The sequence below is a fragment of the Halichoerus grypus genome, chromosome 5 (genome assembly GCF_964656455.1).
Source record: "Halichoerus grypus chromosome 5, mHalGry1.hap1.1, whole genome shotgun sequence".
NCBI classification, from domain to species: domain Eukaryota; kingdom Metazoa; phylum Chordata; class Mammalia; order Carnivora; family Phocidae; genus Halichoerus; species Halichoerus grypus.
In genome coordinates this window covers 26231129-26257829 of record NC_135716.1, presented here as the reverse complement: position 1 = coordinate 26257829, position 26701 = coordinate 26231129, and the positions used below count along the sequence as shown (strand labels likewise).

At 33.7% G+C, this 26701-nt stretch overlaps 1 protein-coding gene across 6 annotated transcripts in view; it reads right to left on the bottom strand.

The window, feature by feature from the left end:
* The window catches only part of CSMD3 (CUB and Sushi multiple domains 3), a 1190044-nt gene that overhangs the window by 4151 nt on the left and 1159192 nt on the right, over positions 1 to 26701 (bottom strand). For all 6 annotated transcript variants that reach the window (XM_078072078.1, XM_078072080.1, XM_078072079.1 and 3 more), the window contains 7 exons: positions 18560 to 18671; positions 16232 to 16411; positions 14324 to 14389; positions 8696 to 8854; positions 6030 to 6142; positions 3699 to 3786; positions 1450 to 1585 (listed from right to left, as the gene is read on the bottom strand). In XM_078072078.1, coding sequence (XP_077928204.1) covers positions 1450 to 1585; positions 3699 to 3786; positions 6030 to 6142; positions 8696 to 8854; positions 14324 to 14389; positions 16232 to 16411; positions 18560 to 18671 — 854 coding nt within the window. The remainder of the gene's footprint in view (positions 1 to 1449; positions 1586 to 3698; positions 3787 to 6029; positions 6143 to 8695; positions 8855 to 14323; positions 14390 to 16231; positions 16412 to 18559; positions 18672 to 26701) is intronic.

Genomic DNA, 26701 nt, shown 5'->3' with positions numbered 1-26701 from the left:
TGCTGGTGGGAATAAAATATGGCACAGTTGCTCTGCAAAACAGTTGGTGCTTCCCCAGTAAGTTAAATGTGCAATTACCACAAAACCCAGCAATTCTATTTTGGGGTATATACCCAAAAGAATTGAAGCGGGTGTCCAAACAAAAACTTGCACAAGTGTATATATCAGCACTATTCACAATAGCCAAAATGTAGGAGCAATCCAAATGCCCATCAACTGATGAATGGACATATTTAAACAGAACACATTCAAACACAATGGAATATTATTCAGACAGATAAAGAAATGGAGTACTGATAAATGCTATAACACGGAAGAAACTTGAAAACATTAAGTTTAAGAGACCAGATATAAAATATCACATAGTACATGATTCCATTTATATGAAATACCCAGAATAGGCAAACAGATACAGATAGAAAGCAAATTAGCAGTTGCCTAGGGCAGGAGTGGGAGGAATGGGGGATGACTGATTAATGGCACAGAGTTTCCTTTTGGTTGATGGAAATATTCTGGAACTGCAGTGAGGGCTCCATGACATTGTGAATATACTAAAGGCCACTGAACTGTGCACCTAGAATGGTTTAAATGGTTTTATGTTATGCATATTTCACAAAAATAGTTTTTAAAGAAAGATCAGAATAGCTTGCTTTATAGATAAATTTAGTGATGATTTTTTATCATTAATAAAATCTGATATTGATAAGGCCTAAGCAGCTGCCAATATTCAATAATTACAAATTCATGTAATATTAAATAAACCATTTTTAGATAATCTAGGCTGAAATTTATAATTATCAGTTTTGAGAAAAATACATTTAGTAACAATATTCATTTAATTATCCAGTTACCTACATATTTTCTTCTTGATAAAGGATAGTCCCAAGTAGCAGACAACTATGTAATAAAGCCACTTGGGATGTTGTAATGGACATAATAAACAAAGACAAACTAATACTATGTATGTCATATAGTCGATATATAAGAAATATAACTTACTAATTGCATAATCTTCTAAAAGCAGCAGAAGAAAAGGAGATTAGAGGATTTTACCATCTGTCTGCCTGGGTGAAATTGGTCAGCATTGTCATGTGAACTAAGAAGGTTTGGGCACAAACTTCTTCCTAATTCTCTAAATAAATCTGGCAGCAGGTATCACCTCTTCGATTTAAACTTTAACAATTAAGTATGTACCAAGAAATTGACTCGAAAAAGTAGTAAGTGTTAAGTTGAATGTTCATGCAAATTAACAGAGTGATTTTTGTTTTACCATGTTGGGGTGGTGGGAGGCAGGCAGGGGAAATAAGGTTTTTAACAATTGTTGCAATATTTGGCACACCTTGTTTTCAAAAACCCAGAAAAAAAAATGGAAGTTATGATTTGAACTAGAGTAGTAAAAAGAACATGAAGATTTTGGAAATGTTTTGTAAGTGAAATCAACAAACTTACCTTTGTTTATAAAGATAAAACCCAAATCCTGCAAATATAAGTGCAAAAAAAGGCACAAGAATAGCAATGGCCACAGAACTACTGTTTGTACCATGAGGCTGATTTGAAGAATTTGAGCCTTCTGACATGTTCAGTCCTATTAAAAAAAAAAAAAAAATCAACTTTATTTTATCACAATTGATTTTTATTTTTATGAACCAATCATTTTCTTTCTTTCTCAAGATATCTACTAGGAAATGTACATAGGAAACAAAGTAATTCATGAAACTCCTTCAACTCTTTTCCATACAGGTTTGTACAGTGCGTTCTATTTATAAGACATTTTCCCAGGAAAGGATATAGAATAAAAAATAAGCAGAGTCTCTGAACTGAGGAGTTTATACAATTGTGGGAAGAATACCATGACAAAAAAGTAAGTGTAGACATCAAGCATGAATTAATGATCAATGTGCTTGAGGAAGAGAAGGAGTAATTCCATCTGGTGATACGTAAGAATGTATTCCGGAGAATATACAATATGAGCTTGGCTTTGAAGAATCAGTAGAACAATGGATGGGAGAGGAAATAGGACCATCATAAGCCTAGAAATGGGAAGGTGAGTGGCCTATTTAGATGTGACAAGCACTGGGGGTAACTGTGTGGAAAGGATGTAGAGGTTATGTATGTATCAGTGTGGTAGGAGTAGGATGCTAAAATGGTAAAACTATGGCCAGACCCTGAAAAGCCATAAACATTATTCTAAGGAGTTCAAACTTGTTACCTACCTGCAGTGAGGGACAACTGTGGGTGTTTAGAAATAAAAGCCCCTGTGATAAGACACACAATTTAGAACAGTGACTAGGGTGGGATGGACTTGAGGGGATCTGGACTGGAAGCAAGAGTACTTCAAAGGTCATAGCAACATCCCAGATAAAAATGGAAGTTGATTGTATCCTAGAGCCCTAGGAGGAGCATGAAAAAATAGATGTAGGGGAACATTTTGTAGTTAAAAGTCAACAGAACCTGTTTGTTAGGATAAGAGGTAAGAGGGCACAGGATGAGAAGGGTTCTACTTGGGGAGGAGTAAATGGCAAAGACATTAGCAAAATTAGGAAATGAGAAGAATCAGGTTTGTTAACATGTTGGATAAGGTTAGGGGAAGAGAAAATAATGAACAGGTTGTTTTTTGTGTTTTGCTTTTATTTTCCCCAGAAAGAAATATCTCATTTTTTGTTTTTGTTTTTTTGGGTTTTTTTTACAGGTTCTGTTTTAGACATACAGTGTGATGCTTTTGGGAATAGCTTACATAAACATCTTGCATTAAATTACACGACTGTGTTAATGTACTGTGTTAATGAATATTTTATCTGGTTTTCAAAACTAACACAATTTTAGGAAAGACATTATCTGAAATGACATCTTATTATTATTGTTCACTTAGAGAAAGCAAATTTCCCTTTTTGATAAATAGTTATATTCAACTAAATCACACCTTAGTCCAGGTTAAAAGTCAATACCTTATTTCTACCTTATTTTTCAAGGGACTCAGAATATTTATGTAAAAGTTCAAAGTAATGGAATTTTGAAGATAAACATCAAATAGTAGTTTTTAGAGCCTGAATTTATTCTTTATATATCAATACCACAATATAATAATGGGAGACAATATACCTTAGGAAAATTATCTACAAAAGCTATGTTAATAATTATATTCAAGCAAGACCATTAAATGTCTGTGTATATTTTAGAAGAGTTGGGGAGAAGAATGACAAAATCCATGCCTCCTACTACAGGAAGTTTACATGTCTGAATAGTGCAAAGCCCCCAAAAGGGGTCCATTCCTCAAAGTTATTTTCCCTTTCCAGATATTAAGTTTTCAAAGTGTCAGTATATTTTTGAAAGAGAAAGAAAGTTGCAACAATATTCAAAATGAAGAGAAGTACTGCAGTTCTCATGAGATAAAATAATTTACAGTTTAATATTTTCTTTTATATCTGTATCTCTTTTTCTCCTTTTTACTTGCTAAGGGCAAGACAGTGTGTCATATTTATTAGAAATATGACAACCAAGCACTGTAGGGCTGGTACATAGAGAATCAATATTCTGAAGAATGCAATTATTTAAAAGGCTATCAAATGTATCAATATATAATCCTGACAATGCAAAATTAAAAATGTAGGAAGTGTGCCTAATGTACAGAATCCACTGTATTTTCTTGTGATGTCTGGAGTAATAAAGGAACTACATGAAAATGAAAATGAATACATTACCTAGTCTTTGCAGTCCAAATTGCCCATAATCTTTGCCCTGAATAAATCCTTGAAATACATAAGTAGCTCCATCAGGCTCAGCAGAAACCTAAAAATATTTATAAGGTTGATTAAATCTGAAGATTGGACACAGCTATATTTTCCCAGCCTTAATAAATATTCAGTTTTACTCTTAAATGAATGTTATGCAGAGTTCCTAACTCTATATCTTCCTCCTATGTAAAACACAGCATATTGTGCAAATTTGTCATTATAAGCAAAATCAAAATTTTAATTTTTAAGTAATTAGGATATTAGAAAAAAGGGGGTTGTTATTAATATATGATATAGATATACAGAGATTTCTCTTAGGCTAAGAAACCTACTGTCAAAAAAGGGCAATGATATGATGAAACAAAATAAAGCAAATGATCAATTAAAAATTAAATATAATAAAACTGTACTTTGTAGATTTGATTCCTGTTTAGCATGCCTGCAGGCCTTCTCTCCCTCTCACCAATCTTCATGAGAAGAATGTACTTTCCATCTCATTGGGTTTAGTCCTGTGACTTGCTTTGGCCAATGGAATGTGGGTGGAATTAACAATAGGTCAGTTCTAAGCCTAGGCCTTAAGAAGAAATCCATAGAAACAGAAAATAGATTTGTAGTTGCTTAGGGCTAAGGTGGAGATGAGGGGTGGATGGGTAGAGTGATGATAGCTAAAGGGTGTGGAGTTTCTTTTTGAGGTGACAGAAATATTCTAAAATCAACTATGGTGATGGTTACACACTTGTAAATATACTAAAAACCATTGAATTGTACACTTTAAATGGGCATATGAATTATATCTCAATAGAGGTGTTTAAAATACATTACCCCTCAGAGCTTCTGAGCTCTGACAAGAGGATATGCTCTGGTTAGCTGCTGCCCCTTCAGCCTGGGCCCCAGAATAAGACACCTGGAGCAGACCCGAACTTGCTACCATAGCCTCAAGTGGATCACCCACAACTAATCCCAGATACATGAGAAAGGATAAAATACTCCTTCGACCCTGAGATTTTGTGGTTGTGTCTAATGCTGTAAATGCTGACTATAACATGTATCTTGCATGTGTATAAAATCCTATATTTAAAAAATACTTTACATGCATAGTGTGATTTTATCTCATAAATACAATAGAAATAGATATATTTCAGTGTTTCTGTATCTAGTAATGTGAAGCTTATTTTAATTAGTTACCTAAGTCCTTTACATTATTGTAAAAGTTGTAAAAGACCTTGAATCCACACCCTAAAAAGGAAACTATCATACCAATCCATCCATAGCAGTCTGGCATGTCAGAAGAAGTGATTTATTCCTTATTACCAGACATCGTACTCTGGTCATGGTCATTTTTAAAAATGAAATGCTCCTAAAAAGAAGAGCTCAAACTCTAAGATTTAAATGAATGAATTCATTTTGTTTGCTTCCTAGATGAAATAATTACAAAATTTGAGTGCATTGAAGACATGAGTTAGTTTCCAACTCCACAAATAATGGCACGAATAGAGAAATAGGAAAAACATTTTTTTCTCCTCAGGCACAAAACTTACTGAAGCCTATGACCTACTATCTTCTTTCCCGCTAGGTCTTCCTTGTAAAAGAAGACCTGCTACTTGTGAGGATGTAGTCAGAGCTCCCCTGCTCGTTTTTTAGGAAAGACTCCGGGGGAATATGTGAATAGAAGGTTTGTTGCTTCCAACTTCCAATTTAGAAACTCCATTCACGTAAGTGGCTGAATAGAGCAGGGTGATTCCATGGTGAAGCTATGGTAACTATTTTTCCACATGAAGTAATTTATAGAACTTCCTTTTCATAAACAACTTTATAAAATATTCTAAATATTTTGTAAAATATTCTAAATCTGTTAAATCTAGAGAAAAAAGCTTAAATGTAATGGGCATACTTACTTTTTCTGATGCATTTTGTATGTCTTAAACAGTAGATCCAGACAAAGAATGAATTACATTTTATCCAGATTTATTTATCATAATACTGACCATAGACAAAATAGATTTGATGAAACCAGTGAAAAACTATATGGCCCTCATACACGTAAACACTACAAAAGTAAGCAAAATTCATCAGAATCCAGTAATCCTAGGTTTAACATTCTAGATTACTAAGAATTTACACTGAATCTTGTTTTCAAAAATAATTTACCCATAATAGTAATCTTGCCATTTTATATATGCATGTGTGTTCATAATTAGCTAAACTTAGAAAATTACCTTTTTCTGGAATCTTAATGACAAGTTATAGCACAAATTGGTTATTAAAATTAGCAGCAGACATTTAAAGAACTATACTTACAAAGCCATCCATGGCCCAATTGTCCTCTTTCATTTTCTTCACAGAAGCATGAGTTGGTACTTTAATAAGGTAGATATGTAACATCAGGCGAGCTTCCTGGCTTTTATATACCCCTATAAAATGTAAGCACATTTTAATCTACTAATTTTGTAAATAGTTATGCTTCATTTTATTATCTTTAACTCCTTAAATATATCATGTAATACACGTCATAGGAGAAGAAATCAAACAAAGCCAAGTCAAGACCAGCTTTATCCATAATGCTTTCCATGAATCCTGCAAAATATGTTAATCTCTCAGCTGAAATTCTCAACTTTAGTCTTAATTGTGGGGTTAAATTACCTATGCTATTAAAATTAAGTATTACTGTTCTTACTAAAATCATTCCATGATATTGCAAACAAAATAACTTCTTCCCCCAATGAAATTTAAAATCTTCAAAGATATAAATCAAGTGTTAAAATTCCTGATATTTTTCTTAATAGTGAATTGGGTGCCAACCCTGTGAAAACGTATTCTAGGTGCTACCAGAGAACAAAGAAGAATATATATGTTCCTATCTAAAGACAGGATGCTTAAAAGCATTTCCAATGAAGTAGAAAATGTTAGTCAGATACATAACCAACTAAAATACATGGAAAAATATGATGAATAAGAGGCCAGAAGAGAGAGGGATCATTTCACAATGGAGTGATCAGGAAATGCTTATTAAGAAAAAGAGCATTTGGACTGGGTCTTGAAAATCAAGTAGGGTCTCTAGTTTAAGAAGGTAAATATAGATAATGGCATAAGAGAGAAAAGCAAACATATATACAATGATTTTTTTCTTAAACAGTGAGTATTCTAAAAGTAGGAATAAGCTGGAATATAAATGTGCTTAGCGGAATAACAGGAGATAAGTTTCTAAGTAAAAATTTGTGATTAACTTATGGTTGAAATTTGACTCATGCATTCACTTACTTAATCTTTCACCTGTGTAATAAGGTATCGTAAGAATATGCTGGGAATACAAAGATGACACATAGACCTTGACCAAAAGTATAGTTGACAGGAAAGACGTAAAAGTAATAAAAAATAATATTGCTGGGAAAACGTTATAATTGATTTATATGGAGACAGTGATAGCAAATTAATGTATTAATGTTTGTTTTTCTATATTTGTAGGAATTTATTTTGAAATTTTTCTAGATTAGATTAAGTATACATTTATTTCATGTGGACTCTTATAGAAAATAAAGAAAAAGAGGTTATATCTCAAAGTTAAATAAATCAGTATTCACAATTTAAATGAATTTATTTTAATATAAAGCTTCTTTCAATTTATATTACTGTAACTGTGTATAGTTTTTAAAATATAATACATATTAGCTTCCGACACTTTAACTTTGGGCTTAATGGAGAATCATTCAATAATACAAAATGATGTGATCGTTTTCCTAAAATTTATAAAATCAATAAATATAATGTTAGTTTCCATTTCATTTATACCACAAATTATTTTATTATTAATAATTATTTAGGATATTTACATAGCCAAGAAGTTTGCTTATTTATTTATTTATTTAAGAGAGGGAGAGAGACGGTGGGGGAGGGCCAGGGGGAGAGGGAAAGAGAGAATCCCAAGCAGGCTCCATGTCCAGCAGGGAGCCCGACATGGAGCTCAGTCTCATGACCCTGGGATCATGACCTGAGCCAAAATCAAGAGTGGGATACCTAATCAACTGAGCCATCCAAGAGCCCCAACAACCAAGAAGTTTAAAAAATATATTTCATATTTGCAATATCAGTATTTTAAAAATATTTTTTAAATGAGAGCAATATTTCAAATTCATTACTTGGACAATATTCACTGAGGCCTATTTTGTTCCAAATGCTTTTCTAACTTCTGAGATATGGTAATGAACTGGGAAGGCAAAGAGCTTCCCTCTTAGAACTTACATTGTTGGAGTATAGACAAATAAATAATGTCATATCATGTCATGTAATAGCATATTATACTATACTATAAATAGTGAAAAGAAGAAAGTGAAACAGGATAAGAGTGTCTAAGACTAAGAGTGTGTCTGTAGTGGAATGAGAGTATTACTTTAGATAGGATCGTTGGGAGCACTGTTGATGAGATGACATTTGAGAAAACAGCTGAATGTCAGAAAAAAACAGAACAAAGATAATGAGGGAAATGTGCACTAGATCAAGGACACAGAAAGTTGAGAAGCCTGAGCAGTTGGATAGGGCTCTGGGTCCCTTATGCTTCTTTAAAGTAGTGTAGCTCTACGTTTGCTGTCTTCAGTTATGGTGTCCACCTAAATATTCTCATTTGAAGAAATGATTTTGTGTCCATAAAATAGGTTATAAGTCATTGATCTGGTCTCTTTGGTGTTATGAAAATACAGAAAGATTTAGCTATTCAAATCAAAAGTTCTTTTCTATTTCATGATGTCTCATTCTAGCTACATCATGAGCGAGCTTATTTCAGAATCAGTTTTTCGTTTGTGTAGTAATATTCATGTATCCATCCAAAAACCAGGAAAGCCTTGTTTCTGAATAAATTATGAATGTCATTAAAATGTAACAAATATTTCACAGTATAAAAATCACTAATAAAAATTATAAAATGATGGAAGTGAAAGCATGAAGGCATCATTTGCTGTTCTTTAGCATGATACCTGAAAGTAGCAGTTCCATGTTGCTATTGCTGAGTGTTGCATTGACTCTCCCAGTGGAAGCATTGAAACTAGTAACTGTCAAGGTCATGGGTTGTTTCCTTCCTTTGAAATTGTAAGAGCCTTTCCATATATAATTTTGGGCAAACACATCATCGGGAACTGTAAATAGATTAAATATACACATTAATTTTATGGTGCCCTATAAATATAAACATTAAAAAGTAGATTAATGAATATTCATTTATTGAACTATGAAATTTTGCTAAACACACAATAAGGTGAACTGTATATTATAAAGTGAATTCTTCATATACATGTTTCAAGTTTTTTGGAATAAACCAAAATTGCAATAACCTATATTTGTATTCATAGCTGAGTCATCAAAGATAGCACCAATTAAAGGCATAAGGCTTATATTCCGAACCAGATAAAGATCAAATTTACTTATATTTGGTCTCCTCCAGTAACATCTTTCTTTCAGAAGGAAAATAAAATAATTTTACTGAGCCAAGTCGGTCTGTATGCAAGTCCCAAGAGGCCTGCTTTTCTCCTGGCAGTATGAGTAGATTTATAGGAGGAAGAGCATAGAGTTAAACCCCCCTCTTGCAGACTAGCACTTAAAGACCATTAGGAGGGATGCTCCTTTGTCCCCTTTACAGAATACTGAGTTCAGTTATTCCAATAATAGATGCTCCTGAGGAAGAACAGGGATTCACCATATTGACAGCTTTGAATTTACAGGTATTTTTGGAAATAAAGGAATTGTCCCTAGAATTGCCTAACTCTCATGGAAGAGAGATGAACTGTGGTAAAATCAATATTCTAAATGTTATAAAACTCTAAAGAAGGAATGCTCTTTATTCTAGATATAGCCAAAAAGGCATTATATTTATATAAATCAGTTATGTAATTTATAGTTACGTAAGTCAAGTATGGCAAAGTCTACTCAGATCCTGAAAGAAGGCTAAGAGAAGCTGCCATTCATCTCATACATCACAATAAAGCACATCCCCCAAAAGCAGCTATTCCAGGGAGCTATGCCTATTTGCGCAAATGAGTCAATAACAGAATAAGGGAAAGCCTTTTTTTTCCTAACAAGTTATTGACAATTTGTCACCTGGTCTTCACTACACACATCACACTTATCGCCCAGATCTTAGAGACTGAGGTTACATTCCCTGAATTCTACTCAGCAAACCAAAATAGCAAAACTACTCTAGACATGAAATACATGAAATATAAAACATGTTCAAGAGTTGAGTTTTTACTGAATATTTCAACACATGATGTTTTCTTCTCTAATAATTCAAAAGCAATATAGCCGAAGGGTTAGAACTGCAAGCACTGGAGTTAGGCTCCTTGTATTGAAGTCCCTCTGCAATTTATAAACTGTGTGGTTTTGCATAAATTACATAACTCTCTAAACCTGAATTTCCTCCTAATTAACATGAGGTTAACTGAGAGTTGTTAGGAAGATTAAATGAGATAAGGAAAGTGAAATGTTTAGCTAAGTGTTAGCTGCTACCATTACTACTACTACTGTTACTGTTGCTGCTATTATTCAGATAAAATAGGAAAACTGTGGATCTCAGAGCTTACTACATAATTGCTAATAAAATATCTATTTAGCAGACATGTAGTTAGTAAAATGAATAATCCATAGTTCTGGCTCTGGGACCTTTGCCAAGTCATCCTTACAGTGGCAGCCCCTCCCCAGACCTCCAACTTCACAGCTATGTAAGCTATAGGGGAATGCTATGCTAAGTATGTAGAGAGTCTTACCTAAAACTCTGATACAGTGAATGAGTAAAAAGCCCTTGACTTGGTAAGCATGTTACAGTTTTTAGTGAAAAGAAAGTGTACCTGAAATAAATTGGCAGGAGAGAGTGACAAGCTACATTGCGCTGCACTAGAAAGACCTGGAATTTGGAGGTAATAGATTCTTAGTCATCCAGGTAAAAGCAGGAGCAAGAGAGAAAGATATGCCAATGGCAGTGCCTAGCAAATAGCAGACACTCCGTAAGTAAGTGCTGTTGTCTGTCTGACTGTTTATTTCCACCTGGACTGGACTGTGATGACTCTTCGCTATCTCCGAGCCTTCAAAGAAAACCTATTACACCTGCTGATCTTATCCATAGTCCTTAGGGGAATTAGTGTTGGTTGAAGGAGATGGAAGAGAACCTCAGCAGCAGGAGAGAAGAGCAATGGAAAGGAGGAGGACTACTAGTGGTACCAGCCAAGTACATTACATTGGGTTTAATCACTGATGGGGCAGGAAATGTTTAACAACTGGGTCTCCTGAAAAAACAAACAAAACAAAATGAAACGAACAAAAAAACTGATGTGCAGTATTTGCTGATTTCTATAGTGCAAATATTCCCATAATAGCAGATTTCAAACTCCTACCAGTATGACATCACTGAATGCAGTCTGGAAGAATGCACAGAATTGTCTACTACCCTCTACCTTTTGAGAAATGCAGCTCAGGTTGGACAAAGCAGACACCGTCTGATCATTTATATTCCCGTGTACAATGGGAATGATCATACTTCTTTCTATTGTAAGGTCTATTTTCGGATTTAAATATGAATGTGTATCTGGCAGTTCTTTGTAAACTCTAAAATGTCATCCCACTCTCATTGATGTGGGTATCAATGAAAAGAAGTCTAGGATGTCATGATCCTTTCTTTCAAGACGTCTGATTTTAAACTTTACTTCACAGTCTTCAGAGTATTGCTAAATGTAGCATCATGCTCCTGACTCTGATACAACTTCCAAATTTCATTCTTGTTATTTTGGAGTAATCTAATCACAGTGCCTTATGATTTTAAATTAAATGTTTCTAACGTTTTCCCATCGAAGATAGCATTTACTCTGACGTTTAATAGATCTTTTTTACTCAGGTAAAAGAAATTCCTTTCCTTTCTAATTTGTTAAGAGTCTTTTAAAATTATAACTAGGTGCTGCATTTTATCATATATTTTCTGTGTAGGTATTGTACTGATCAAAATTGTTTGCATTTTAATCTCTTAATGTCATAGATTACTTTTAAGGATTATTTAATATAAAAATATCCCTGCATATCTATCATGAATCCAATTTGGTTCTGATGTGTCATCTTTTGGTTTTTCTGTTATACTATGATTTTAGATTTGATTTGCTAAGATTTTATGTAGGATATTTTCATCTATACATCCTGAGTCAAATGGGTTTGTAATATTCCCTTTTGTATTATGTCTTTCTGAGTTATTAGAATTATATTGGATTCATAGAATGAGATTTTTTCTTTTTTTTTTTTTTAGAGAGAGGAAGAGAGCGTGCATGAGTGGGGGGTGCTGGGGAAAGGGAAGAGGGAGAGAGGGTCCTAAACAGACTCCTGCTGAGTGTGGAGCCTGAGGTGGGGCTCCATTTCATGACCCCAAGATCATGACCCTGAGATCATGGCTCTGAGATCACCACCTGAGCTGCAAACCAACAGTCAGACAGTTAACCCTACTGTGCCACCCAGGCACCCCTCATACAATGAGATTTTCTGACTGGAAGAGATTTTACAAAATGGGATAATCTGTTCTGTTCTGCTAAAATTTGGCAGAACTCATCGGTAGATCCATAAGGACTTGGTTTTTCTCTGTGGAAATAGTTTTAAACTCCTAATTTATCTGTTATAGGGTCATTCAAGTTTTCTTCTGTTAGTTCTGGTAAAATATACTTTTCTAGTAATTTGTCCAATTTTTAAAGTTGACTGTTATTGTTTTCCATTAATATAATTATAATTGATTCAATCTACTCTCTATGTGGTTATGTTCATATTTCCTTTTGTTATCTTATTTAATTTTTGTCCTATTTTTGATCAGTCTTACCAGAAATTTTCTACTTTTTTTTCTCCAAAGAACTACTTTTGGCTCTGTTGAGATTCTTCTATTGCATCCTTGTGGGGGGGGGGGGCGGTTATTTCTTCATTTTTATTATTACATTGATTTTCTGCTTTCTTTTGGTTATTCTGTTATACTTTATATATCTTCTTAACAGGGCTACTTAATTCATTAATTCTGAGGCTTTTTTCTTTTCTAATGTAAGAATTTAAAACTATAAATTCCCCTCATAACTTTGTTTTTGATATAGTCCCCAAGTTTTGATACACAGATTTTTCAATATAGCTAAGTTCTAGTATTATATTTTTATTTAATTTCTTCTTTAATTTATGAATTATTCATAAGTATTGATTTTGTTTTTAATTTCCAAATATTCAGAATTTTAAAAAATGTACCTATTTTCTTATTAATTTTTTTACTTGCATCATTGTCAGATATCAGATCTGAGACTAACTTTGCTTTGAAATGTATGCATTTTTATTTATTATTTAATATATGATCAGTTGTTATACCTGTCCCATGTGCCTTTGAATAAAATATATATTCTATGATTGATACATAAATCTCTCTCTCTCTCTCTCTCTCTCTCTCTATATATATATATATATATAGGGTCAAGCTAATTAATTGTGTTGTTCTTCCATATTCTTATTTTTTTGCCTGCCTGATTTATTTATTGGTAACCATAGGTCATGTTTTGCCAGGAAAGTCGGGTTTTGCATTTGATATACTGGAGTTATTATTTAAAACACCTATCTGCTAGTAGATAAACCATCTCCCTTGGAAAATTCTGCATTGATAGACCACTGTGGTTTTCTGACTCCACTGTTAAACTTTCTCTCTTATGTTGACATATTCTTGGATTGCCTTAGTGGCATTCAGTCTATTTCCACTGCATGTTGAATAAATCAGTGTTTCAGACTGATTTTTTTGTGGGTACTCCAGTTTTATAGCATGTACCTTGAGAACTTCTAAACACAACTAAAATTAGAAGCTAACACTGTTTCTGGCTTAATATAATGAGACCAAATCTGTCTCCAAGGTACAGATTAAATGTTAAATCTTTATCTGTAGCTTTTAATATATATCATATAAATAAAATATTGGCTAATACTAAAAAAAGAAGCTCTCATATATTGTGGCCTTACTATGGGCTAAGTGCTTCACATTTCATTTTCATGAAATTCATTTATAATAATCTAATCATTGTTTATTTTGCATAGATAAAGAAATGGAGGCTCACATATATAAAATAACTTTTCCAAAGTCATAGTTTAGGGGGTGTACAACATGGTAATTACATTAAGGCTGTAGGACTGAAAAGCCCATTCTTCTAATGACAAAATTTAAAATTTTGGTTTTTAAATCAATAAACTATAACCTAAAATTGCTGAACTTTTACTCTCATACCAAGTGTATTTTTTCCTTTTTAAAGAACTATATTTAAAACATCTCGTTTTTTGTTTCAATGTTTTAAATAAAGCATTGACAATATAGTATAGTCATTTTCAGATACTCCCGAGGATATTTTACAGAGAGAACTATAAACATTATTTTTGGAATATTAACATGTCTCAGAATTACATTCCTTGAAATTCAACATCATAAAATATAAGTTTTCAAATTCCAAATAGTCAAAATTCATAGTTTTCCCATACTGAATATATATTTTTCTAAATAACTTTCACTTTGTCAAGAAAATAGTAGATCACTTTTAGAAATCATGACTTCTAGGAAAACAACTGAAATTACTAACCACTTAGCTTTGGGCTAGGTGTTCCTAGTGCAGGTCTTGGATCTTTCACCAGTATTTTGGAACCAGCTATGGAAAAAGAAGTAAAAGGTTCACAAAAATTAATATAATTAGGAACACACACAGTAATGCATTGTCAATTTTATTCTCTGACATATCATATAGTTTTCTCCAAAATGTCCAATTCATCCTAACATCTCAGTACCTACTCAACACTTCCGTTGTACAGCTAAAAACTTCAATAATTACCCCATTATAGTTCAGTGGGACCAGGGAAAGATCAGTGCTGCCTTATCATTTCAGGATTCTCTTTCTTATTTTAAAGAACATGTAAGCCATGTAAACCAACATGGAAACAGTTGATTACAGCATGGTAGCTGAAGCTTAAGGGTATATTCCTGTTGCACAAAGGCAGAAATAATTTGGTAGGTATGATCATGTCGGTTGCTAGATATGCTGCAAAGTAATGGGAGCTATGACATTCAGGGCTTGTAGACTGTATAAAGGCAGATCTTTTTCTTAAGAACAATATAATGTCTTTCAAAGGTTTTAAGGGAAATAATTTGGGTGAACATCACTCTGACTCCAAGACAGAGAACAATTTGGAAAGAAACGGCTACTGACACAGGCAGAGGCATTGGGAGTCTGCTGCAGTAGTCCCCGTCTAGAGATAAGTCTGAGTTAGCCTTCTATAGCAGTGATGATAAACAGCAAAGTGGATAGATAAAAAAAGTTATTGAAATTCTGTTGGATTTAAATGGATTTTTAATCTTTCAATCTCGTGAAAAATTTAAAATAAACTGAGTAGTGTTCTTGCTAAGAGAGTGAACACATTTCAAAAAGAAGGTCATTAACATTTGTGAATGCTGCAGGACAATAGGAATTAGAAGAGCTGAAAAAATAAAAAGGAAAAGGAAAAGGAATTTATTGATGACCTTACCAAGAATTCTAGAAAAACTTCCTTTATTCCTGGTTGTGAACACATAAGCCTTTTTTCTCTGGTAAACTCACTACATCTTATCCAGCTCGGGATTGTTCTGATCAAGCAGCAAGAGAAGTAGACACTTCACTTAGATCTGGACAAAATACTATATCACCCTGGTTGACTAACAGATCTGGAGGTGGGCTCCATTCAAAACTGACAACCAGACTCTTGAATAGTGCTTTCCTGACCAAGAAGCTTTGGCAAAAACTCTTCTAAACCAAAAGGTATGTTGGCAGCAATGTTCCCTACTGTGGTAGGTTGAATAATGGGACCTCAAAATTCATGTTCACCAAGAATCTCAAATATGACCTTTTTTGGAAATAGGATATTTGAAGATATAATTAATTTGGGTTCCTCAGGTGAAATAACCTTGAAATCTAGTGACCGGTGTCTTTATAAGAAGGGGAGAGGACGTATAGAGAGAAATAGGAAAGGAAGCCACATGAAGACAGAAGGGAAATTGGTATGGAGCAGCCATGAGCCAAGGAACGCCAAGGATAGCCAGAAGCTGCCAAACGTTAGGAGGAAATAAAGCATGATTTTTCCCTAGAGACTTCAGAGGGTGCATGGATCTACCAACACCTTGATTTTGAGCTTCTGGCCTCCAGAACTCTGAGAGAATAAATTTCTGCTGTTTTAAGCTATCCAGCTTGTGGTACTTTGTTACAACAGCCCAGAAAACTCATACACCTACCATGATGAAGTAACTAGAAGAAGGAATAAAGAAGAAAAAAAACAGAGCGTGTAAAAGAATTTATAACAAGACCTCAATAATATCTCTCTTCCAGAAGTGCCTGCCCTTGGAGTTGGTTAATATATTTCCTTTGTTCCTAAGCTAATCTGAGTTGAGTTTTTGTCTCTTGCATCTTAGGAAGGCTGAAATAGTAGAACAGCTTCTGTTAGAAGCTTCTATAATGAAAACCTACCTTCACAAACAGGAACTTTTCCAGTCCAGGTGTTATCAGATCTACACACTCTATGTTCTGTTCCACCTGCTAGGAAGAAGCCAGGCTGGCAGGTATAAATGAGTGTATAGCCATGAGATGGAAGGTCCATTCCTACTACATTTGCATGAGCAGGAGTTTCCGGTTGCTTACAGCTGTGGGCTATATTAAGAAAAAAGAAAAGCGTTCATTTTTTATAGACATGTTAAGAAAATTTTGAAATGAGAGTCACAATATATATTAGAGGCATGTTAATGCCTTTATATAAATATACCTTTGCATAGTTATTCTAATTTATCAAGGAAAATGTATCAATGTCAACATACATATTAATTTCATAGGCTATCATGTCCTAAGCAGTCATCTGTGGAACACTGGTAGATGTTACAAGGGAAGCCAAGGGGAGGGGGGAAACCTTACTGGGGATAATTAAGCTCATAAATGTGTATTAGATCACTATTCTAGAGAGTCCCAATAATTATTAGCATTTTAAAGGATCTAAGAAGTCCTGTAATAAGATGTCTTTCAAAGTTTGTCAAGCTCAGATTTTCTATACCAGTTTATGAAATATTATTTTATTTTTTATATTTATTTTAAATTTTAAAAACATGTCTTCTAAAGTTAAATACAACCATAGCTCAGTATATCACTCTGACATTAATACTTCCTAATATAGAAAGTACAATTCAATAATTTTTTACATGTGGAATTTTCTGGCCATATTTTGGGTCCATAAGTAGCAGTATCTTTTCATTCTTTTAATTTCTGTCTCTTTTTCTTCAAGCTTCCTCCCACTCTTGATTTGCTACCTCTATTCCATTCTACCCATACTTATGCCACTTCTTGGCCCTGCCCCCAGTTTCCCTGTTTTGTCTTATAAATACCATTCCATTCTCAGAGACAGATGCTACAAAGAATTTTCTCCCTAAACCAGAAAGCATTTCTGATCATTTGTTCATGGATATGGATACTTAAAAGTTTGTCTCTGAAAAAATTATTCTGTGTATAGCTAACTTTTTTTTAATATTATGTGACAAACATTGTGTTACATGTTTTATATTTAATATAATTCTATTAATGACCTTTAATCCTGGAGGAAATATTGCTAAGGATAAACACAAATAGTCTGCCTCTACTACATTCTTTTTTTGGGGTGGGGCGGGGCGGGGCAGTTACATTAATTAATCCTCACATTATGCCCAAGCAGAAGTAAGTTTAATCTTCACATTATGCACATAGTAGAAGTTCTGAGATGCTTTCAGTAATAACTCTTTTTAAATCATCATATCCTTTATAGAAGTCATCAAAGAAGTTTGGTTTACTATGAAATACCTAGTTACATCTCACACAGGTTCTAAAATATGCACTCTACTTAACTGCCTCTTAAGGAATTTTGCCATATTTAAATATCAGCTAACCAGGCATGTGAATGACTTCTCAGTGGAGTGTTCTCCTGTTTTTCAGTAAGCTGCAGGTCCACGGGGGCTCCCATGATCATTCGGGTGGTTCTGAACAGGGCTAGAGTAAATTCACAGGACTTATTTAGACTTTAGCAAATCCTAAAAGTTTGCCACCATTCTGATGAGTATTTCTACTCTTGCTTACTCTTTATTGTTTTTCCCCAAGATGCTCAGGATTTTAAAAAGATAGGAAAGGAGATAAAAAGGAGAAAGTGGAAGGGAAAGAGATAAGTAATTCACCAATTGAAATTTATTTCTAACTGTAAGCCAGAAAAGATAGCTTCATGACCTTGGGCTTTGTTCTTCTTTAATCTGTACGGCAAGTGCTCTCAACTTAGGGTCAGTGCACATTTAGAAGCTCCAGGAAATCCTGAAATAGTATTCAAATTTTTGGTCAAACTATTCATGTGTATTTCCTTCCATGGATGTTTCTATCTTTCCTCAGAATCTCAGAGAGTTTTGCAAGTGATAAAGGATTAAGAGGCACTAAATTGGAGCCTTCTGTATTTCAGCATACTTTAGATTCATATATTCAGATCTCTAAATTGGTAAACTAATAATCATCTAAAATTATCAGATAACCAAGCTGAACACAATTACAAGAGGCTTGCAAAAAAACCAAAATTGTGCCTTGTGCCTTTTGACTTCTTTAGAAAGAATGCTCCTTAATGGGCATTGGGGTCATGATACAGTAATAAACTTATATACATAAATTATGTTTTATCATAATCTAAAAAAAATCCATGTAATACATCTTTTGTGTAGATATAGATTTACTTCCCACTTGTAAGAAAAAATGCATATAAATTCCTATCTGTGGTAAGTATGATTTCTTAGCCACAATACTTACGTATGCACTCAGGCTGAATTCCACTCCATGTGAGGTCAGGAAGGCAAGTGCGTGTTGTAGACCCTTGGAGAAGGTGTCCTTTTTTGCAATGGAACTGCACAACACTTCCTACCTATAGCAAATTACAGAGAAACGTACCAATGCAGCTTCAAATATGGCAACAAATAGAAAAAAACTGTGGATGAGAAAATGCTTTCAAAAGAAATTCTTCATGGTAGAAGCTAGAAGGAAAAGATATTTAAAACTGATTTAAAGTAAAATTGGGGGGGAAATCAAGACTAAAGAAAAAACGTCTCTTTGTATACATATCATCATCAAATATTTGAGTACCCAATGCACGCATAGGTGCCAAACTTTTTGTCACGGTAGTTTGAAGAAAATATATAAGATACCAAAAGGCCAATAAGCTCATCTAAACACAAGACAGACAGGTAGATCATTAAATAAAGATAAATAATAAAGATGGATGAAGACAGAGAAATAAAGATAACTAACAACATAAGAGGCAAATGAACATGGAAGACAGTAAATGCAATAGAAGATTAGATGCAAAGGCGTTTAGATGCAAAGGTTGTGAATGTAACAAATATATGCTGGAAGACCTGCAATTTGCACTAAGCTTTTAAGGATGTGAATTTTAGATAAATACATAAAACATGGTTTTCAAAGTAGGGTCCCAAGACTGGTAACCTCAGCATCATTGGGAACTTTTTTAGAAATGCATATTCTGGGGGCGCCTGGGTGGCTCAGTCGGTTAAGTGGCTGCCTTCGGCTCAGGTCATGATCCCAGGGTCCTGGGATAGAGTCCCGCATCGGGCTCCCTGCTTGGCGGGGAGCCTGCTTCTCCCTCTCCCTCTGCCTGCCTCTCTGGCCGCCTCTCTGCCCACTTGTGCTCTCTATCTCTCTGTCAAATAAATAAATAAAATCTTTAAAAAAACGAAGAAATGCATATTCTGGGAACTTATCCCAGACCCACTGAATCAGAAACTCTGAATGGGGACCAGCAATCTGTGTTTTAACAAGCCCTCCAGGTGATTTTAATGAACAATAAAGTTTGAGAACAACTGATATAAAAGTAGAAAAGAACATGATGAGAAAATGTATGAAGGTTAAAATATACATCATATAGTTTAGGAAAAAGTACATTTGATTGGTTGGTATGGATAGTTTACACAGTGAGCTGGGAAGCTGGGGAGGTGGGGAGGGTAAAGTGGGAAGCAGTAAGATACAGCCAAAAAAGAAATTAGACCCCAGAGTAATGTGTATGTGGCTTTAACTCTGAACCTGATCTTGCTTGAATGAGGTATATCCCCTCTTTAAGACTTATCCTATAAATAAAGATGATAATATTATTTGTCTTGAGATTTATTTTAAGCATTAAATTAAGTCAAAGATAAATGTAAGAATCAATTTCTGAAGGGTCTCAAATGGCAGGCTATGGCATTTGAAATCTTTTTTTAATGAAAACATAAAGTTGCTAAAGCTCTCAGAGCAAGTAAAATTTGTGTTGAAAATTAAATTAGCCACTGCATAAAGAAATTACTAAACAAAAAGAATGACCAGCAGTAATTATAATAATGAAGCCAACACTACCATATTACATTTGAATGGATAAAAGCTGAATTAACTTGTGGCAGCAGACTTGGGAAGGATGTTTTTTACTCAAACTACATTACAAGAAGAAATCATCAGGGTTTATTAAATGATTACAGCTGGAGGACAAGGTGAGGAATATTTAGTGTCTGCCATTTCAGCCTTCCCCAGCAATTGGAGTCTGAGAATGATCAGTCATCCTCTTAGCACGTTTCACAAATACCCTGTTTCCTTCCTTCCCAGTTAGTTCCTACTCTCACCTGCTAAAGCAACATGAGGCTAAGCTTCAAATGACATAATTTGACCCAAGATTCCATTTGGACCTTGAGAGTAGCTAAATGCTACCATTTCTCATATTCTCATTGTCACCCAGAGTTATGCTATATTACAAACATTGAATTCCAACTGTCACTCTCTGATAGCAACCTTTATTCTTCCAGTTATCTTACGTTTTGTCTTCCAAGACACCCTCACCATAGCTCTGAGGAGATCTCTTACCCCCTTGACAACTCATTTTGTCCAGGGCCACTATACTGATCAACTCCAGGGAGCACTGTTTACCCTGTATTCAACATAAACGAAGTCCTTCAAATTGTGCTCCAGAGCACGCAGTTCACATACTCTGAAGTTATGCAACAGGGCGCCACATAGTTTGACTTTCTCATGTGGACTAGATTATGTGACTGATCATGTAGACTTTGCAGTTCTGTTCTTCAGCCAAACTGGCTTTACAAAACCCATTACCTCTATCAATGCAGCAATCCAACAATCTAGTTTAGGGTAGATCTCAGTTAATGCTTGCCACTTTCTACCCATAAATCTCCGCTCATTCAATCTACCACCAAATACTGATCATTTTACCTCCTAAATCTTAAACTGTCCCCTTCTGTCTCTCCACTTATACATCCTGTTTTAGTCTTCAATATCTTTTCTACAGGTTTGGTTCTCAAACTTTAGCAGATATCATAATCAGGAGGACTTACCAGAACACAAATAGATGAGCCTCCCTTGAAAGTTTCTGACTTGGTTGATCTGGGGGAGGCCCAGAATCTGTATTTCCAACAAGTTCTTAAGTCATACTGCTGCTGCTTGGTCAGCAATCACACTTTGTGAACTAATGTCATAATTATAATTATAATAATCATAACTACAATCATGATAATAATCTAACTTGTTTCCATTACTCCAGTCTTGACCACATTAATTTTCCACATAAAGTCAGAGTGATCAACATGGAAGTATGGCCTTAGCATTCTCTTTCTTAAAATCTTTACTGTCAACTCACCCATAGGATAAAGTTACATTGTGTTAACTTGACAGATAAAAGCCCCTATAACCATGGGGTGCCTGGGTGGCTCAGTCGTTAAGCATCTGCCTTCGGCTCAGGTCATGATCCCAGAGTCCTGGGATTGAGCCCCACATCGGACTCCCTGCTCAGCGGGGAGCCTGCTTCTCCCTCTCCCACTCCCCCTGCTTGTATGCCCTCTCTCGCTGTCTCTCTCTCTGTCAAATAAATAAATAAATAACCTTAAAGAAAAAAAAAGCCCCTATAACCTGACCACAGCCCATCTCTCTAGCTTCATCACTGACCACTTACTTTTACTCAAATTGTGCTCATATAGTACTGAATTTTTGTAGTTCCCTTAATGCATGCATATTTTCATGCTGTTTACCCTGCATGGAATGTCTGTCCTAACTTTCTTTTCCTAGATATTACCCTAAAAGATTTAGCTCAGACATTTCTAGGAAGGTTTCCCTGCAGAAACAGATTAGGAGAACTTTCTTTTACATGCTCCCTTAGCAACTTTCAAAGTTACCAATGTTATCGTCTATCTTATGAAATCTTCCACACACCAGAGGTTAGTTTCTCTAGACTAGGGACTGTGTTACTCACCCTTGTGCACAAAGAACTCTCAAAAATGTTAGATAAACTGAAGGAGTGGGGACTAATAATTTAATACAAAATCATTTGATTAGTTAACTTAAAAAAGATTTAACATGCCTATAGTTTCTTAAAGAAGAGTGATATCCCTTCCATACTTTACATAGCATGAAGCGAAATCACTGTTTATTCTTTGAAGCATACATTTGGGTTACTTCATTAAGTAACTTGATGTTAATAAGATATAAGAAATATGTTGGATTACATAGCCTTTTGTTTTTACTTGTAAGACTTTTTTCCTTATTTCTGCAAACTTTTCTGAAGTCATCATAAATACTGCTTTAGATATTAATCAGATACCAGAGAAGTAAAATTTATTTAAAATTTTTCTGTATCTCAGTAACACATATAATAACTATTTTTGTCAAATTCACAAATACTTATACCAAATGTCTAGTATACCTAGAATTAAACAAATTTAATAATGGATTAATTTTTTGTTCAGAGTTTATTATAGTTAAATCAATTACCAAAATTTTCTCCAAATATCAGTGCATTAATAAATACTTTTTCAATTATAAGACCACTTAATACCATATCTTATATAGCTGTCCATCCTTTTCCAACTTGTGATGATAGGTCCTTCTGATTCTAAATTAACTTCTAACATGCATAATATAATTTGATTATTTGTAGAAAAAAATAATTTTTCATTATCCAACTCAAAAACTTCATGGAAAAATAATTCATTTCAATTTTCCCACCAATAATTACCAATAAAAGGTGCTCTGTATAACCAATTATATATAATGCAAAAATACTGAATATTATTTTTATATCAGGAATTAAAAAACATTTAAAGTTTTAATTGCAGTCAATGTTTAAATAAAAATCACTTTAAGTTGGACCCAATTAGCATGTTTTGTGCAAAAGCATTATAAAATTATAAGACATGTCTATTTAGTAAATATAATTTATCTTCTTTAACTATTTATTTTATTTTTTTCTTATTTCTTTATTTTAAATGTTATATCTCAGTTCCTAAGCCATGAAGTTTAGATAGCTAATCAAGGCATAATAGACATTTTGTATATATTTATTTATTTATTTATTTATTTTTAAAGAATTTATTTATTTGACAGAGAGAGAGAAATAGCAAGAGTAGGAACACAAGCAAGGGGAGTGGGAGAGGGAGAAGCAGGTTTCCCACCGAGCAGGGAGCCCGATGCGGGGCTCGATCCCAGGACCCTGGGATCATGACCTGAGCCGAAGGCAGACGCTTAACGACTGAGCCACCCAGGTGCTCCACATTTTGTATAAATTTAGAATATTCTAAGTAAGATCTTTCTCTTTCATGATGTTTCATAGCAAATGACTTTTGCTTTCCTAGAATTTTCATCATTGTATTTATTTGTGTCTGATTTTTAACATCACAACTTAAATATATTTGTTTAATACATATATATAGCATACATATATTTTATATATATGTAAAACTAAGAATTCACAATTTATATGCTTCCTCTGTAGTATATTTTAACAACCATTTTATATTTGTATTTTTTACTATGTGTTTATATTGAACATTTTACCCAAGAAAAAATGAAGTAGCTTCTAATAAAAGACATACATATATTTTGATTAATAAAATAGATGTAGAAAGGCAAGATCATAAAAATGAAGGGAGAAAACATATGCTTATGATAAGATTCAAGGAAGCTTCATTGAGCATCAATTTCAGCCCTGAGTTTCCTGGTTTTAAAAAAAAATTAAATTTTAAGATATCCTATGAGTTTGTATTTAAAAAAATTATCAGATTTTAATTAAAACACTTGATTTTATGGGATTTTTGATTTAAAATTAATGTCATATTCATCATTTAAAAGCAAGAAAAATACTATGTAACATATTTGTCCCATTCAATGTACTTATCTACTAATTTAGATTATAAACTGGAAATCATAGATCATCACCATGGTTATTTTGGTAGGCTAAAAATCTTACTGTTCAGTATCTTGGTGTTACACATCTAAGAGTCAGATTAAAAACATTTCGTATCTATAATAACTTTAATGTAACAAAAGTCCTAACTCCTAATGATGGGTCTTCCAAACCCTCAGCTCAATTTAAAGAGTGATACAGCACTTAGTGAAATACCTGTGTCTGGCATTTACCCCATAATTAATCTAGATGTTGTATCAGTCATTTTGACAGCTACTCCCTTCACTACCAATCTATTTTTAGCCAAAAATTATTCCAACTTACAATATTTTGGATATTACAGAAATTATGTTGAGTACTTTTTTCAACACTAGAGTTTTTGTCATCTCGAGCAACAGGTAATATATCCTTATATGTTAATAATTATATCTATGCCCCAAAATCTAAAACCTATATAGAAAAAGAGTGAATAAACATATTAAAGGAAAAAAATCAAGAAAATGATTTGAGTGCCTGTGTAATTCATAACTTTCCCCTCTCTTGTCCCTCCCAGAAGTGAGCTCCTATAATTTTATTTAAGTCACTTCTGACCACCTGATCAAATCAGAGGTAAATACAAGAGTTGAGACCTTCTGATTCTCTCTCTAGAAATCTGGAACTGAGATTGAGACAATTAATCATTTTCCGTATATGGCTGAAAGATAAATAGAAAAATGCACCCTTCGTCATATGGCCAATTTGCAAAGAAAAAACAAAGTAGGCAAACATAGAGTAGTGGAAAAGACTGAGTCCTATTGTCCAGTTGCTAGATTCTGGGCTTGATGGGTCTCTCCTAGATCCCTTTTCTCGGGGTCTTTGATATAACTGCACATGGCTTGTAATGCTTCCAGGCTTAAGCTAACTCAAATAGCTTCTCTTAACTTGCAAGTGAAAAGTTTGTCTCAACCAATAAAGATGGCTTTTCCAGGATTCTATTTGGAATCTACCAATACATTAATATTAGCTAGAATTATATGAACTTTTAAAATTTCCATTAGCTCTGTACAGATTTAGTAAATATATTTAGTGTATATTTATTATATATATTTATTATATATATTTATTATATATATTATATATATATTATATATAATATATACTATATATTATATATATTTACTAAATATATTTAGTGTATAAATATATTTAGTGTGTATATATATATATATATGCACAAACCAGTCATATGCATGTAAGAAAGTTGATGTCCCCAATTTAACATACTCAGTATATCATTTGTGATTTTAATAAAGATTAATGTAATTATATAGAGTTTATCATATTTGAAATCTAGTCTATTCATATTCATCTAAGTAGAATATGATGATCCAATGCATGTTTATTAGTCAAATAATATGCTTTCAGGGTTAGGTTAACTTTGGGATAACATTTTTCCATGGTTATAATAGAACTCTTACAATGCAGAGTTAATGATTCTATTCATTTCATTGAATGACTGTACTAAATTCATTCTTACTCATTTCCATTCCCATTATTTCAAAGGTTATGTATTAGAAAGGACTCATACTCTTCAGAAAATCACCTGGTTTAGTGCACAGACACTAACATCAAAATTCTGTATTCTCTCAGGATATAGTCACTGACTTGCTTGGTGATCTAAGCCAAGTCATGTTCTGTTCCAGTTTCTTCATCTATATGATGAGAACTAATGCTCTTTAACTAGTTGTCCATTTTTCAGGATTTAGATCGATTGATAAACCTTTTATAAAGATATGAATCTAAAGTTTTCTAAAAACACTAACATAATGGAGACTGAGACACCTTTTTTACACTTTTGTATTATGTAGACAGGCCTGAGGCAAACCGGAAGAATTGGAAATGCTATCAAATCAATGTTCATACTGTGCCTGAACTGTAGATAAATGGAAACTATTTTTAGCAACAAAAATATGGCACCTTTGATGAGTACTTCCTTTTGAAATGGATGTTTTTCAGGTTCCCACTGAATTTCACACAAAATAGTACAATTTAGAAAACTCTGCAACACAAGGCAATTGGGTAATGTGTATATTGGCTATTTTCTCGCGGAGTCAGTATGCACTTTGGCTCCCCTAAGGGCCCTATAATGAAAAACTTGCTGAATCTCTACATAAAATCTAAATTAGAAAAAGAGAAAATAAGAAAGTCAGCCACACATGATTGGGCATGTTGAAGAATTCCAATGTAACGATCCAACTATTGTGTAACAATAGGATAAATTATTTTCTCAGAAATTTCCCATGTCAGTGACAATGTTGAAAAATATTTTAGTATTATACACATAAGATAAACATATTTTAGTCTAATTGCTTTATTGAATAACCACATTTTTATGTTTGCTAACTCTTTAACCTCTTTCATCTTTACTTTTCCTCACTCCCCCACATCCTCCTTTGGAATTTACTCATTTACCCCCTCATTTCTTCCTACTTAACACTCTCTTATGTACTAACTACACATATGGATTTTCCTAGGCTCACAGCTGTCTTCAATTTTTCTTTTGTTTTATTGTCATGATCAGTTAGGCTATTCTCTTAAATTACATTTTTCTTCTCCTAATTTCCTTTTACTTCCATGCTTTTGTTGCCTTTTACCTTTTTTTATATGGTTATGAATACAGATATAAGCATGATGTTTTCTGTTTCTGCCAACATGATTATATGCACATGAATCAAAGAAGGCTTCAA